This window comes from Vespa mandarinia, chromosome 21 (assembly GCF_050613455.1).
Source record: "Vespa mandarinia isolate Hongniang chromosome 21, ASM5061345v1, whole genome shotgun sequence".
Classification (NCBI taxonomy): domain Eukaryota; kingdom Metazoa; phylum Arthropoda; class Insecta; order Hymenoptera; family Vespidae; genus Vespa; species Vespa mandarinia.
In genome coordinates, this window is record NC_140830.1 from 2,908,484 (window position 1) to 2,924,106 (window position 15,623).

General features: G+C 30.0%; 1 protein-coding gene across 5 annotated transcripts in view; it reads right to left on the reverse strand.

Annotated features, from left to right (window-relative positions):
- Window positions 1–15,623, reverse strand: part of mmy (UDP-N-acetylglucosamine pyrophosphorylase mmy) — a 26,886-nt gene continuing 11,263 nt past the window's right edge. Inside the window, exons 1-6 of one of the 5 annotated variants that reach the window (XM_085663294.1) lie at window positions 4,297–4,372; window positions 4,069–4,222; window positions 2,956–3,918; window positions 2,453–2,849; window positions 1,902–2,379; window positions 1–300 (exon numbers count right to left, since the gene is read on the reverse strand). In XM_085663294.1, the coding sequence (XP_085519420.1) occupies window positions 260–300; window positions 1,902–2,379; window positions 2,453–2,849; window positions 2,956–3,431 (1,392 nt within the window). In that variant the 5' untranslated portion in view covers window positions 3,432–3,918; window positions 4,069–4,222; window positions 4,297–4,372 and the 3' untranslated portion in view covers window positions 1–259. Of the gene's footprint in view, window positions 301–812; window positions 2,380–2,452; window positions 2,850–2,955; window positions 3,990–4,068; window positions 4,223–4,296; window positions 4,394–15,623 lie in introns of those variants that run through there. The other 4 variants (XM_035871816.2, XM_035871815.2, XM_085663293.1 and 1 more) reach the window with 4 other exon arrangements.

The window sequence follows — 15,623 nt, forward strand, 5'->3', positions numbered from 1 at the left end:
AAAAAGAAGAAAAAAAGAAAACCCATTAACTTCGTCCAAAACAGTCACTTTTATATATATATAGATCCCCTCTTATAGACAGAGAAAAATGTTCATTTATTAAAGGAATATACTCTTCTAGATATTCTTTATCTCTTGTCGATATATTATTATTTTTAAATTTTATTTTCATTTTATTCTGAGAAGATCGTGCTTGAAATAGACACGAGATCTCCTTCATTTTTTTTTTTTTTTTTTTTTTTTTTTTTTTTTTATTATCTCATCCGATAACGTTTAATACAGCTCGTAGTAGTCGTGTTACTGAAAAAAAAATAAGTAAATAAGTAAATAAGTAAGTAAGTTTCAAGTACATCAGGCGACCACAAGTTCCTATTTTACTCCCCGTATACATAATTAATATGTAAGGCACTATATGTATACACGATGAGTAAAAGAAAAAGAAAAGAAAGGAAAAGGAAAAAAAAAAAAAAAAAAGAAAAAAGAAGATAAAAAGAAAGAAAAAAAAAAAAAATTGCATTAGTCTCTAATTAATAGTCACGGGCATACAATCAGAAATTAGCGTATTATGCATATACATGGATTGTAAGAATAAAAATATACAGAATGTTATAACAAATTGTATCTGTATATATTTATGTAGACTTACGATTAATACCGCAAATGTATATATATATATATATATATATATATATATATATATATATATATGATAGATCACATTTTAATTTTATTTTAATATTATCAAAATTGTAAAATTTTTTAGTGTGACGGATTTTCATAAATCCGTTCATTAATATTCGTTATCTTTATGTTAATTCGTCAAATATTTGGAACGATAAATATGCGTTACCGATATATTAACATATAATGCAATTTCATAAATAATTCTTGTAGATGAATTAAAATAAAAAGAAATAAAAAGTTAAAAATTATCAATCTATTATTGGCATTTAATATTTTGTCATCCGAAAACAGTAATCTAGTTTATCGATAATATCGATAATATAGCGACCATCGTAATTCGTCGATAATGCAGTAATCATCGTATTATCGATAATACAGTGATAACTAATCATTGTAACGTCGATGTTGGTAAAAACAAAATGATCCAAAAAGAAAAAAAAATTATTATTATTAACAATTATTATTAATATTAATAAATACGATATGGTAAATTATACTATATCGTATTTCTTTAAACGATCATATTGCATTCATTAAAAAGTATATATTTAATAAACAGATATTACATACCATTGATATTGTATGATATTGGTATCTTGCTCGATAATCGACTAGATCGCAATATATACATTCGTTATCAAAAATCGCACACCGATAAAAAATTTTCTTATCTCATATTGAATCACAGCAATGTTGTACATTATTTTAATCGATTAACGATTAATAACAATATAGGTAAATATTTCTATGGAATAATTTGTCAATGATCTATGATCTATTTAGGAGGTTATATGTCAATGATCGAGTATTGATAAATAACTTCGTAGCTAGAGACACACCATGAATCATTGACGAGCTATTGTTATAGAGTCACAAAACATTGATCGTCTAAATGTTCCATAGAAACGAGAACATCAATTGTAAATATTAATCGTTAATTTAATTCAATATTGTCCAACATTGTACCGTACGTATGATTTTTAAATGAAGACGAAATATAAATATTTCCATTCTTCTTTAACAATACTGAAGAAATACAAATGTTTTATATCCCTTGGATAATAATAATAATAATAATAATAATAATAATAATAATAAAATCTCGATTAAAAGATCTTCTTCAATGCGATCTATTAATTAAGTTGTTTCATAGATTTATTCGATAACGCTAGGCCCTTCGAATGATTGGTCCTTCGCTATATTATTTAAATCCTCACCCGCGTATGAACGTAAAGGTGATATTTCAACATCCCCATTAATTTTTTGCGCGCCTGCATTTAACAACCACTTCTTATGAAGCCAAAGTAAATCATGACGTGCGGTAGAGGGACAATCCTGCTTGGCGGAATCCGAGTTCTTAAGAGGACTAAATTCTTCTTCGCGAATACCTTGCCAGGCAACAAAATTTTTTGCAAACTTGAAGACATCAAATACAAACTTTTCAATTTTAATACCATTAGGACTGGTTGGAGTGCATTTCTTTCCATTATCATCGACGTAAGGAATCTTCTTCTTAGCTCCATGTAATTCCATTGATGCCTCGTACTTATTGCCAAGTGCCAATAAAAAATCTACGGTAAAATAATGATTGCATATATTTGCAGCATTGAACATCAGTCGACCATCGTCCTGTTGAAGTTCCGCCGTTTCTTTTGAAATTTCACTATATTCAACGACTTGATAATGATCGTCCACCTAAAAGGAATAAACATATGTGAACGTTAATAAAAGAAATAAATAATATTTTACATGATAGTCTTGTTATTACCTTACAAACCACTCCTACTGGCTCGGACGGTGAAGATTTTTCAATTACTTTAACGCCACAATCCGTTGATACGGATAAACAATATCCCAAAAATATAGGATCCGCTACCTTTACTAAGATATTATCTACGGAATGTACATGAATACTACGAATACCGCGTTGTACCATGTCGTCTAATACTCCTTGGACTTTCAATGCTTTGTACAATCCACCATTTCCATCGGGTGCTCTTGATATCTTATGTTTCTCATCTAAAATAATTTTTCCATTTAAAGTGAAACAAGGTAGCATACCTTGTTTAAAGGCCATTACATTTTTCTCCTTTAGACCAAAATAATCATTTTCTCGAAGATAAATAATCGTAGAATCGTGCGTGGCTTCGCTGGTCATTATATACCTAATCCAATAATAATACATTTATAATATATTCTTTTAATTAATTCATTACATATAAATGAATAATAATAATAATAAACATAAAAAACATAAATAATGCTACGTACCATATTATTTCACCCCTCTTTCCTAAATATTTCTCTGCCAATGTTTCCAATCTACGTATCCTCTCAGCTTGTAATTGAAATAAAGTTTTGTGGGATGGCAATCCAACTTCGTACATACCTTTAGGATATGTAACACCTAAACGAGTACCTTGTCCACCAGCTAATAATAAAACTGCAACACGTCCATCAGCTACTTCTTTTAATCCCAATGAATTATACATTTTCAATTCTTCTTTAGTACAAGCTTCGCCAGAAACAATATTATTTTCTGGTATAGGCTGTATTTTATCGTCTAATTTATTTTTAACAGTAGATAAGGATGACGTTGCTCTATCATAATAAGATGTCAATTCGACTAAGTCTAATTCTAAAATTTCTTTCTCCAATATGTCCCTCTCCTCTTGCGACAACTGATCCCAATATTGTAACAGATGTTCCTGACCGTAGGCCACCAATTTTCTTTTCAAATTCTCCATAATTGTCAAAAGCTATGTATTTGACACTAAGGAATGACTTCTGTAAAACGGAATCCCGTTATCACCGTTGTAGTATTATCACGTTAATTTTTTCTTTTTTTTTTTTTTTTTATCAACTCGTTGATAGAGAAACGTAAGCGGAGAGTGTCGATAAAACGAGTAAAAGAACCGGAATGAAACGAACGTAGAATAGTGAGAGCAACAGGTATGCACAGAACTTGTCCATTAGACCTAACCTGACTCGAAAGGAACGATACACCTTTACTTTCACAATTCCACGTAGCAAGCTTGATTCGATTTCTCTTATCGATGTCTGACGCCCCTCCAACCATCCGGGCATGTATATAATTCTTCTTTTTCTTCTCAGCATATCTCGCTACGATATTCCTTGACATTTACATCGAGGTTCTTCCAGAAGACATTTTTCTAAAGATCACCTCAAAAGGATCGATCTTATTACATTTTTTTTTTCTTTTTTCATTTCATTCTTTGTGCACGAAATGAAACAAAACAGAAAAAAGAAAAAAAAAAGAAAGAGTAAATGAATAAAAATATAACCTATTGAATGAAACGAAATCAACGATTTATATTAAGAAAAAGATAAAGATATATATGGTCTTATATTATTTTCCATTACCTTTAATAATAAACGTGTTATTCTACGCTTTTATACGTATATTCTTTCGTATGTGCGAGGAAGTAAAAAAAAAAAGACTCCAAAGTGAAAGGTAAAAGGATGAGTAAAAAAAGAAATTCATATGGCGGAATGTGACCTTTATCCTGTTCGTAACCTGCAAAATAATAAAATAACGTTAACACTGTTAATTTATGTAATATTCAACTACAAATATTTCGAAAAGCATACAATCAATAGATCAAACCTATCACATTCTTATGTGACGTTCGTGTAGCCACTGAGTATTATATAGGTGTCGTGCCTGCATGTATATATGCGCCTGCGTGTATTGCGTAACACGCATGCGCACATCCCATCGACTGAATCTTATCATTTTCCAATTTAAAAGTAACAAAACATTTTCTATCAAGAAATAACTATCAATAACAAAAAAAATATATATATATATACACATGAATATACATACATATATATATATATATTTACATACACATATACAGATATATTTACGTATTACGTGATATTCACATATATATATATATATATATATATATATATATATATACATGCACGTACATTCGATAAGATAAACAGGGAAATTTAAATATAAATATATGAGTGTAGTTAAATTAAATGAATTAGTATGACAGATAATATTGTATCGTAATGTTTATACAAATATTTAAAAGTATAAAGTACGATATAGAAACACGACGAGAAAACATCAAAGCTCATTCCTTCTAAACGTGAAAACTTAAAAAGACCGTAACACGCAAGGAATTTAAAATAATTTTAATTAAAAATTGTAATACTTAAAAATTTTGATCTCCGAACAGTTGGTTCTGTGTAATATAAACATAAACACACTATTTTTAAATTTGACGATCGACGACTTAGTTTTATTTTGTACTCCGACGAGTGCACATCGTAAATACTCTACTTCTAAACGCGAAAACTTATAAATTTATACTTTCGATAATTTTTGATAATTTCTAAACTCTCTAATGTAGATTCAAGAGACCTTTCAAGCAATATGTAAACAATAGTACATTTATTTAAACAATAAAAAGACGAATACACGCAGGAAACTAAGACAATTTTAATATAAAATTCAAATACTTCAAAATATTTAAATGAGTAGTTTGTCTTCTAGAATATAAACATAAACGCGTGTTTTCTTAACTTTTACGATTTCCAAGGAAGTTTTACTTTGTACTCCGACGAGTGCACATCTAAACCCTCTTTTCTAAATGCGTAAACTTACAAATTAATACTTCTGATAATTTTTCAATTATTTAAACAATTATTAATAGACGTGAGGAGCAATAAACTATTATTTAAACAATAGTACATTCGTTTAAACATTAACAATACAGATAAGAGCGAGGAAATAAAAATAATTTTGATTTAAAATTTCAGTACTTTAAAATTTTGATTTCGGGACACTGGCCTTGTGCAGTATAAACATAAACGCGCTAGATTTTAACTTTGACAATTTCGGGATTAGTTTTCTTTTGTATTTCGACGAGTGCACATCTAAATCATCTTTTCTAAACGCGAAAACTTACAAATTAATACTTCCGATAACTTTTCGATTATTTAAACAATTATTAGTACACGTGGGAAGCATTAAACAATTATTTAAACAATAGTATATTCGTTTAAACATTAATAATACAGATAAGAGCGAGAAAATAAAAATAATTTTGATTTAAAATTTCAGTACTTTAAAATTTTGATTTCTGGACACTGGCCTTGTGCAGTATAAACATAAACGCGCTTGATTTTAACTTTGACAATTTCGGGATTAGTTTTCTTTTGTATTTCGACGAGTGCACATCTAAACATCTTTTCTAAACGCGAAAACTTACAAATTAATACTTCCGATAACTTTTCGATTATTCAAACAATTATTAGTACACGTGGGAAGCAATAAACAATTATTTAAACAATAGTACATTCGTTTAAACATTAACAATACAGATAAGAGCGAGAAAATAAAAATAATTTTGATTTAAAATTTTAGTACTTTAAAATTTTAATTTCGGGACACTGGCCTTGTGCAGTATAAACATAAACGCGCTTGATTTTAACTTTGACAATTTTGGGATTAGTTTGCTTTTGTATTTCGACGAGTGGACATCTAAACTGTCTTTTCTAAACGCGATAACTTACAAATTAATACTTCTGATAACTTTTCGATTATTTAAACAATTATTAGCACACGTGGAAAGCAATAAACAATTATTTAAACAATAGTACATTCGTTTAAACATTAACAATACAGATAAGCGCGAGAAAATAAAAATAATTCTGATTTAAAATTTCAGTACTTTAAAATTTTGATTTCTGGACACTGGCCTTGTGCAGTATAAACATAAACGCGCTTGATTTTAACTTTGACGATTACGGGATTAGTTTGCTTTTGTATTTCGACGAGTGCACATCTAAACTCTCTTTTCTAAACGCGAAAACTTACAAATTAATACTTCCGATAAATTTTCGATTATTTAAACAATTATTAGTACACGTGGGAAGCAATAAACAATTATTTAAACAATAGTACATTCGTTTAAACATTAACAATACAGATAAGCGCGAGAAAATAAAAATAATTTTGATTTAAAATTTCAGTACTTTAAAATTTTGATTTCTGGACACTGGCCTTGTGCAGTATAAACATAAACGCGCTTGATTTTAACTTTGACGATTACGGGATTAGTTTTCTTTTGTATTTCGACGAGTGCACATCTAAACATCTTTTCTAAACGCGAAAACTTACAAATTAATACTTCCGATAACTTTTCGATTATTTAAACAATTATTAATAGACGTGAGGAGCAATAAACAATTATTTAAACAATAGTACATTCGTTTAAACATTAACAATACAGATAAGCGCGAGAAAATAAAAATAATTTTGGGTTAAAATTTCAGTACTTTAAAATTTTGATTTCTGGACACTGGCCTTGTGCAGTATAAACATAAACGCGCTAGATTTTAACTTTGACAATTTCGGGATTAGTTTTCTTTTGTATTTCGACGAGTGCACATCTAAATCATCTTTTCTAAACGCGAAAACTTACAAATTAATACTTCCGATAACTTTTCGATTATTTAAACAATTAATAGTACACGTGGGAAGCAATAAACAATTATTTAAACAATAGTACATTCGTTTAAACATTAACAATACAGATAAGCGCGAGAAAATAAAAATAATTTTGATTTAAAATTTCAGTACTTTAAAATTTTGATTTCTGTACACTGGCCTTGTGCAGTATAAACATAAACGCGCTTGATTTTAACTTTGACGATTACGGGATTAGTTTTCTTTTGTATTTCGACGAGTGCACATCTAAACATCTTTTCTAAACGCGAAAACTTACAAATTAATACTTCCGATAACTTTTCGATTATTTAAACAATTATTAATAGACGTGAGGAGCAATAAACAATTATTTAAACAATAGTACATTCGTTTAAACATTAACAATACAGATAAGCGCGAGAAAATAAAAATAATTTTGGGTTAAAATTTCAGTACTTTAAAATTTTGATTTCTGGACACTGGCCTTGTGCAGTATAAACATAAACGCGCTAGATTTTAACTTTGACAATTTCGGGATTAGTTTTCTTTTGTATTTCGACGAGTGCACATCTAAATCATCTTTTCTAAACGCGAAAACTTACAAATTAATACTTCCGATAACTTTTCGATTATTTAAACAATTAATAGTACACGTGGGAAGCAATAAACAATTATTTAAACAATAGTACATTCGTTTAAACATTAACAATACAGATAAGAGCGAGAAAATAAAAATAATTTTGATTTAAAATTTCAGTACTTTAAAATTTTGATTTCGGGATACTGGCCTTGTGCAGTATAAACATAAACGCGCTAGATTTTAACTTTGACAATTTCGGGATTAGTTTTCTTTTGTATTTCGACGAGTGCACATCTAAATCATCTTTTCTAAACGCGAAAACTTACAAATTAATACTTCCGATAACTTTTCGATTATTTAAACAATTAATAGTACACGTGGGAAGCAATAAACAATTATTTAAACAATAGTACATTCGTTTAAACATTAACAATACAGATAAGCGCGAGAAAATAAAAATAATTTTGGGTTAAAATTTCAGTACTTTAAAATTTTGATTTCTGGACACTGGCCTTGTGCAGTATAAACATAAACGCGCTTGATTTTAACTTTGACGATTACGGGATTAGTTTGCTTTTGTATTTCGACGAGTGCACATCTAAACTCTCTTTTCTAAACGCGAAAACTTACAAATTAATACTTCCGATAAATTTTCGATTATTTAAACAATTATTAGTACACGTGGGAAGCAATAAACAATTATTTAAACAATAGTACATTCGTTTAAACATTAACAATACAGATAAGCGCGAGAAAATAAAAATAATTTTGATTTAAAATTTCAGTACTTTAAAATTTTGATTTCTGGACACTGGCCTTGTGCAGTATAAACATAAACGCGCTTGATTTTAACTTTGACGATTACGGGATTAGTTTGCTTTTGTATTTCGACGAGTGCACATCTAAACTCTCTTTTCTAAACGCGAAAACTTACAAATTAATACTTCCGATAAATTTTCGATTATTTAAACAATTATTAGTACACGTGGGAAGCAATAAACAATTATTTAAACAATAGTACATTCGTTTAAACATTAACAATACAGATAAGCGCGAGAAAATAAAAATAATTTTGATTTAAAATTTCAGTACTTTAAAATTTTGATTTCTGGACACTGGCCTTGTGCAGTATAAACATAAACGCGCTTGATTTTAACTTTGACGATTACGGGATTAGTTTTCTTTTGTATTTCGACGAGTGCACATCTAAACATCTTTTCTAAACGCGAAAACTTACAAATTAATACTTCCGATAACTTTTCGATTATTTAAACAATTATTAATAGACGTGAGGAGCAATAAACAATTATTTAAACAATAGTACATTCGTTTAAACATTAACAATACAGATAAGCGCGAGAAAATAAAAATAATTTTGGGTTAAAATTTCAGTACTTTAAAATTTTGATTTCTGGACACTGGCCTTGTGCAGTATAAACATAAACGCGCTAGATTTTAACTTTGACAATTTCGGGATTAGTTTTCTTTTGTATTTCGACGAGTGCACATCTAAATCATCTTTTCTAAACGCGAAAACTTACAAATTAATACTTCCGATAACTTTTCGATTATTTAAACAATTAATAGTACACGTGGGAAGCAATAAACAATTATTTAAACAATAGTACATTCGTTTAAACATTAACAATACAGATAAGCGCGAGAAAATAAAAATAATTTTGATTTAAAATTTCAGTACTTTAAAATTTTTATTTCTGGACACTGGCCTTGTGCAGTATAAACATAAACGCGCTTGATTTTAACTTTGACGATTTCGGGATTAGTTTGCTTTTGTATTTCGACGAGTGCACATCTAAATCCTCTTTTCTAAACGCGAAAACTTACAAATTAATACTTCTGATAATTTTTCAATTATTTAAACAATTTTTTAATACACGTGGAGTGCAATAAACTAATATTTAAACAATAATATATTCGATTAAGCATTAAAAAGACAGTAAAGCGGGAGTAACTATAAATAATTTTTATTTAATGTTTCAGAAGTTTAAAATTTTGATTCTGGAACAGTTGGCCTTGTGCAATATCGACATATTGGGACATATATTGACTATGACGATTTGCGGATCAGTTCTCCTTAGTCCTTCGAGGTTCAACATCGAAGATTTTTCAGTTTGTCTTTGCTACAATTATCAACGAAAATTTTAAGTAAGTATATTTTCATATCAGACATTTGTTCAATAATTTATACAGTTTCTTATTATAACAGTCAAATTAAATATTTTGTTTGTATTTTTTTGTTTCAGAACTGCATTACAATCGCGCGCGTAGTAATGACGTAATCGAGTGTTTGTTTCGCTAAAATAAAAATTATCGCGAAGTAGAAGCAGTGTTTGTTCGTTCGCGTTTCGCGATTTAATCATCAAATGTTTTTTCATCGACTGCGTGCAATGCAGTCGTTAGAGTCAGTATTTGTTCGCAAAATGTATTGCTTTTTTAACAGTCATACAGACTGTATTTATAAAAGATAGTAGATTTTCGCGAATTAACTTCAGTGACCGTTCGTTAAAGAATAACTATCGCGTAATAGAATCAGTGCATCATTGAAAAGAATTTCGACCAACTTCGAAATGTCAAACTATTTCATTTTCAATCACCTATGAATCATCCACCCTCAACTTCGACCGAATTCGCGAACGAGTGTTTTGGAGCCATCGCAGAACTTCTTAAGTAATGAGTGAATTTTTAAATCCCTCCAATCACTCGATCATGTCGAGGACGAAAGGTCCGAATCGGCACGAGTGATTGGTTGTAATTAATTAGTAGAAGAGCATTGAGTGACCACGAGTAAATTTCTTCGGAGATTTACTCGTGAATGGTTTCTTATTTTTTCATTTATTTATTAGATCAGGATAGGGTCTTCTTGCTCAAACGCGTTTATAATTATTTGAGATTTTGAATATTTTAATACATTTTTAAATATTTTACTCGCACGGAAATAAGTAAAGAATCGATATTCATAAGTTCTAATAAAGAATGAGCAAGAAGGCACTCGCGATGGATAGTCTCTGGATTACAAACGAAACTGTGAATGATTTTATTACAATAATTAAAATATTCGTTTGTAAGAAGGAACGTCCAAGGGTTTACTTTATATTTTTAAATAATTATTAATTAAATATTTAATCAATTTAAATTGATACAAGAAAAGTCTCGATAGAGTCATTGGTTTCGAAAGAGAAAAATCGAGTAGAATGATTGCTAAAAAACAAAGAGACGTAGTCCGTAAGCCTAGATGATAAATTAATTATTTTTTAGCTCAGGATTTTCAGCAATTAATATTTTTCAGCAATTATCTAATTTCTAATTTTTTTATAATTAATATCTAATTTCTCCCACGCTGCGAAAAAGTATCTTTCAAAAGGATAATAAGTTTTCAGATGCGTTAGGGTTGTATTAGGGTTTTCTTTCATATCTTAGAATTTGGAATTAAATTTTGTCGTTACAGTTTTAGAGTGATAATCGATTAGGTTGAGGCACGAAGCAAAGAAGAGGCTATATGCCGAAAACAACACGTGGCTCAAGAGGACAACTATTAGGCTATTGAGTTATTTTCGAAGGTTCACTAGGAACTTTCGAGAATGGCTCTTAGTTTTACTATATTAGTATTTTAATTTTACCATGTTGTCACTCAAAATGCTCTTATGGTGATGGGTGTAGGGGTATAAATTTAAAAAACTGAGACAAAGTAACTTTCCGTAAATAATATTCCCACATTGCCACGCGTACGCGAATAGGATTATTTCATATTTTATGCCTTTTTAATATTAAACTTTTTTTAAAACTTAATTGAATTTATGATTCTAGTTTAATAAAATCAAATTTTACGTTAAAGTCGATTGATAAATTTTGCACATTTTTTCTTTTCTAAAGTTCAATTAAATGCATAATTTTATTTTAATAAAATCGAGTTCTATATTAAAATCATATATCTATAAAATGTAAAAATAATATAATATTTCTTTCAGAGAGAATAATATTCCTTTAGATCAGTTTTCAGAGTATTTCATTTTTTATTTTAATGAATCTTTTATTTTTCTTAAGTTTAATTAAATTAAATTTCAGAATTTTATTGTTCGCATAATTAATATACATATATACATATTCTTCTTTCTTTCCTTATTTCTTTTCAGCTAGGAAGCCAGGACGTGGGAACGCGAACACGGGAAGGAATAATTAATAAAGAAGATTATCTTAACATTTAAACAATGTACGATACACGTAAAGAATAATTAATTAATATTTAAACAATAAGATATTTTTAGCAACGTTATAAAAATCATATACATGTATTGTCATTTACTATCGATTAATAGATATAATAATATTTCTTTCAGAGAGAATAATATTTATTTATATTAATCGTTTATATTTCTTAAGTTTAATCAAATTAAATTTAGCATTTTATCGTTCGTATAATTAATATACATATATACTAATTCTTTTTTCTTTCCTTATTTCTTTTCAGCTAAGTCCGAGTTGTGGGATCGCGAACACGTGAAGGAATAATTAATTAATATTTAAACAATAGGATATTCTTAGCAACGTTATAGAGAACATGTACATATATTATCATATATTATCGATTAATAAATATAATATTTTTTTCAGAGAGAATAATATTTATTTATATCTGTATGCAGAATATATCGTTTCTTTTTAATTAATCTTTTATGTTTCTTAAGTTTAATCAAATTAAATTCCGCATTTTATCGTTCGTATAATTACTGTCATTTCTATTTTTTCTTATTTACTGTCATTAATTATCCTCTATATATATCTCGGGTGGAACCTATGGGAGAAGCCCATGGGTGTGTGCCTCTGTGTGGGTTGCTATCACAGCATCTTATAAAGCTACTTCTCTTTTCTTCTCTTTTTCTTCTAGGGCTCTCTTTTCAATTTCATATTTTTCATACTGATTTACTCTTATTAATTATGATTTATAAGTCTCGGGTGGGACCCATGGAATGGGGACATGGGTGTGGGCCTCTGTGCGGGTTGCTGTCTCAGCATCTTATAGAGGTGCTTCTCTTTTCTTCTCTTTCTGGGGCTCTCTTTTTTAAGTCATATTTTTTTTGTTTTCATTTTCTATGTCATTAATAAACTCTTATGAATTATGCTTTATAGTCTCGGGTGGGACCCATGGGATGGGCCATGGGTGAGGGCCTCTGTGCGGGTTACTGTCTCATCATCGTGTAGAGCTACTTCTATTTTCCTATCTTTCTGCAGCTTTCTTTTCTATCTAATATTTTTCTTATTTAATTATGTATCTAATTATGTTATTAATATGTTATTTCTTTTCATTATGTCTTTTCAGATTATTATTATGTTATTTCTTTTTAATTATGTTTTTATGGTTTTAATTATGTTTTTAATATATTCTTATTAATTATGATTTACAGGTTTTAGGTAGGAACCATTAGATGAAGCGGATTGTTGTTTCAGCAGCATGCAGAGCTACTTCTATTTTCTTATCTTTCAGCAGCTCTCTTTTATTACTCATATTTTTTTTCTTTAATTATGTTTTTAATTATATTATTAATATGTTATTTCTTTTTATTATGTCTTTCAGATATTTATTATGTTATTTCTTTTTAATTATGTTTTTATGTTTTTAGGTTTGTTATTAATATATTCTAAGTAATTTTAATTTTTAAGCATTAGGTAGGACCCATGAGATGAAGCGGACTGTTGTTTTAGCAGCGTGCAGAGCTACTTCTGTTTTCTTATCTTTCAGCAGCTTTCTTTTATTATTCATATTTTTCTTCTTTAATTATGTTTTTAATTATGTCATTAATATGTTATTTCTTTTCATTATGTCTTTTCAGATTTTTATTATGTTATTTCATTTTAATTATGTTTTTATGTTTTTAGGATTGTTATTAATATATTCTAATTAATTTTAATTTTTTAGCATTAGGTAGAACCCATGAGATGTAGCGGACTGATGCTTTAGCAGCGTGCAGAGCTACTTCTATTTTCTTATTTTTCTTTTATTCATTTTCTTTTTTTCTTTTTCAGGATAGATCATCAAGGTATAGGTTCATCTCTGGTCGAATGCGTCATCGCCTGGCACGATTCATCATCGATTTTTACGCGGTTACGGGCAGGATAGGAAGAACACTCGCGTGCGTGCCGGCGTGCACAAGCGTGGGTGTTCTCGGGCGCGATTATACCTCGTTTGATTGCTCGTATCGAAAACGCGAATTTAGAGTAGAGTCACCGTTTTTCTAAAACTCACGTGAATGTACGCGGACGCGACTTAAAAGTCCTACCGGGGATTTCGTTTAAATCTGCTCGAATATTCGATTAGATTACCTCGCGAACGCGTTTTTTTAGAATAGAGTCACCGTTTTCCGAACACTTACGTGGGTGTCCGGGCGCGATTAAAAGTCCTATCATGGACTTCGTTTTAGTGTTGAAATTCGGGGTGCGCGAACGGTTTACCTTGTAGTGCTGTACATAGCTGGCTGATGTTATGACAATCCTAATGTTTGGTAGCGGGGCGGAAATCCCGACAAATATCATGGAAAGTCTAAATACCGGTTAGCATATGTCACTTTGGATTTCAACTTAGAGTCACCGTTATTCTAACACCCGCGTGGGTGCTCGCGTGCGCGATTAAAAGTCCTACCGGGGACTTCGTTTTGTTTGCTCGAATATTCGATTAGTTTATTTAGAGTAGAGTCATCGTTTTTCGAACTCTTGCGTGGGTGTCCGGGCGCGATTAAAAGTCCTATCATGGACTTCGTTTTAGTGTTGAAATTCGGAGTTCGCTTCGGATTTCAACTTAGAGTCACCGTTATTCTAACACTCACGTAAGTGTTCGCGTGCGCGATTGAAAGTCCTACCGGGGACTTCGTTTTATTTCTTCGATATTTCGATTAGATTACTTCGCGAATTTGAATAGGACAGTAGAATCTACGTAATTATAATACACGTGAGTGTCGCGAACGCGATTAATGCGCTTTGATTGTTCGAAATTCGGATGCACGAATTCAGATGTGCTTAATAATCCCTTATGCCTGAGGCGGAGGGTGTCGAACGGTTAAGCTTTCTGTAAGCGGAGTCCCTGTAGCTAAGGCTAGATACTTCCTGTTAGCTTTGTCCCATGCCCAAGATATCCGAAGCGGAAGGCATAAGGGTCGGTATCGCGGAGCGCGAATTTTAGAGTAAAGTAGAGTCACCGTTAGCTCGTGGGTCTCCACATGCAGCAACCTCCACGTGGTGAGACCTGGATCGTTAATACTTGCAAAGTTTAATTGTAAATTTTTAAATGCAAGTATTAACGAACGAATAGCTGCATATTGAATTACATTTCCAATATCTCTTCAAACTAATTCCAACTAAACATTAACATATTTTCATTTTAAATAGTTTATAATACTTCAAAAGAAGAAATATAGCAGAAATCTATTGTACAATAATTTCTCAGAGAAACGAAAAGGAAATTTCTCTATCACACTTTAATGTCCGCTGTCCTTTCTATTATTTCTTATTTATTATCAATAATTATTCTTTATAAATCTCGGGTGGGACCCATGGGAGGGGCCTGTGGGTGAGGGCTTCTGTGCGGGCTGCTGTCTCAGCATCATATAGAACTGTTTCTCTTGTCTTATCTTTTTGGTGCTCTCTATTCTTCTCTTTTTGGGGCTCTCTATTCTTCTCTTTTTGGGGCTCTCTTTTCTTTCTCCGGCTCTCATTTCTATATCATATTTTTCTTTTTCAATTATGTTTTCAATTGTGTTATTAATACGTTATTTCCTTTTAATTTTGTTTTTAATTATGTGTTTAATTGTGTTTTTAATTATATTTTTAATTATATTTTTGATTATGTTCTTAATTATGTTTTTAAGATATTCTATT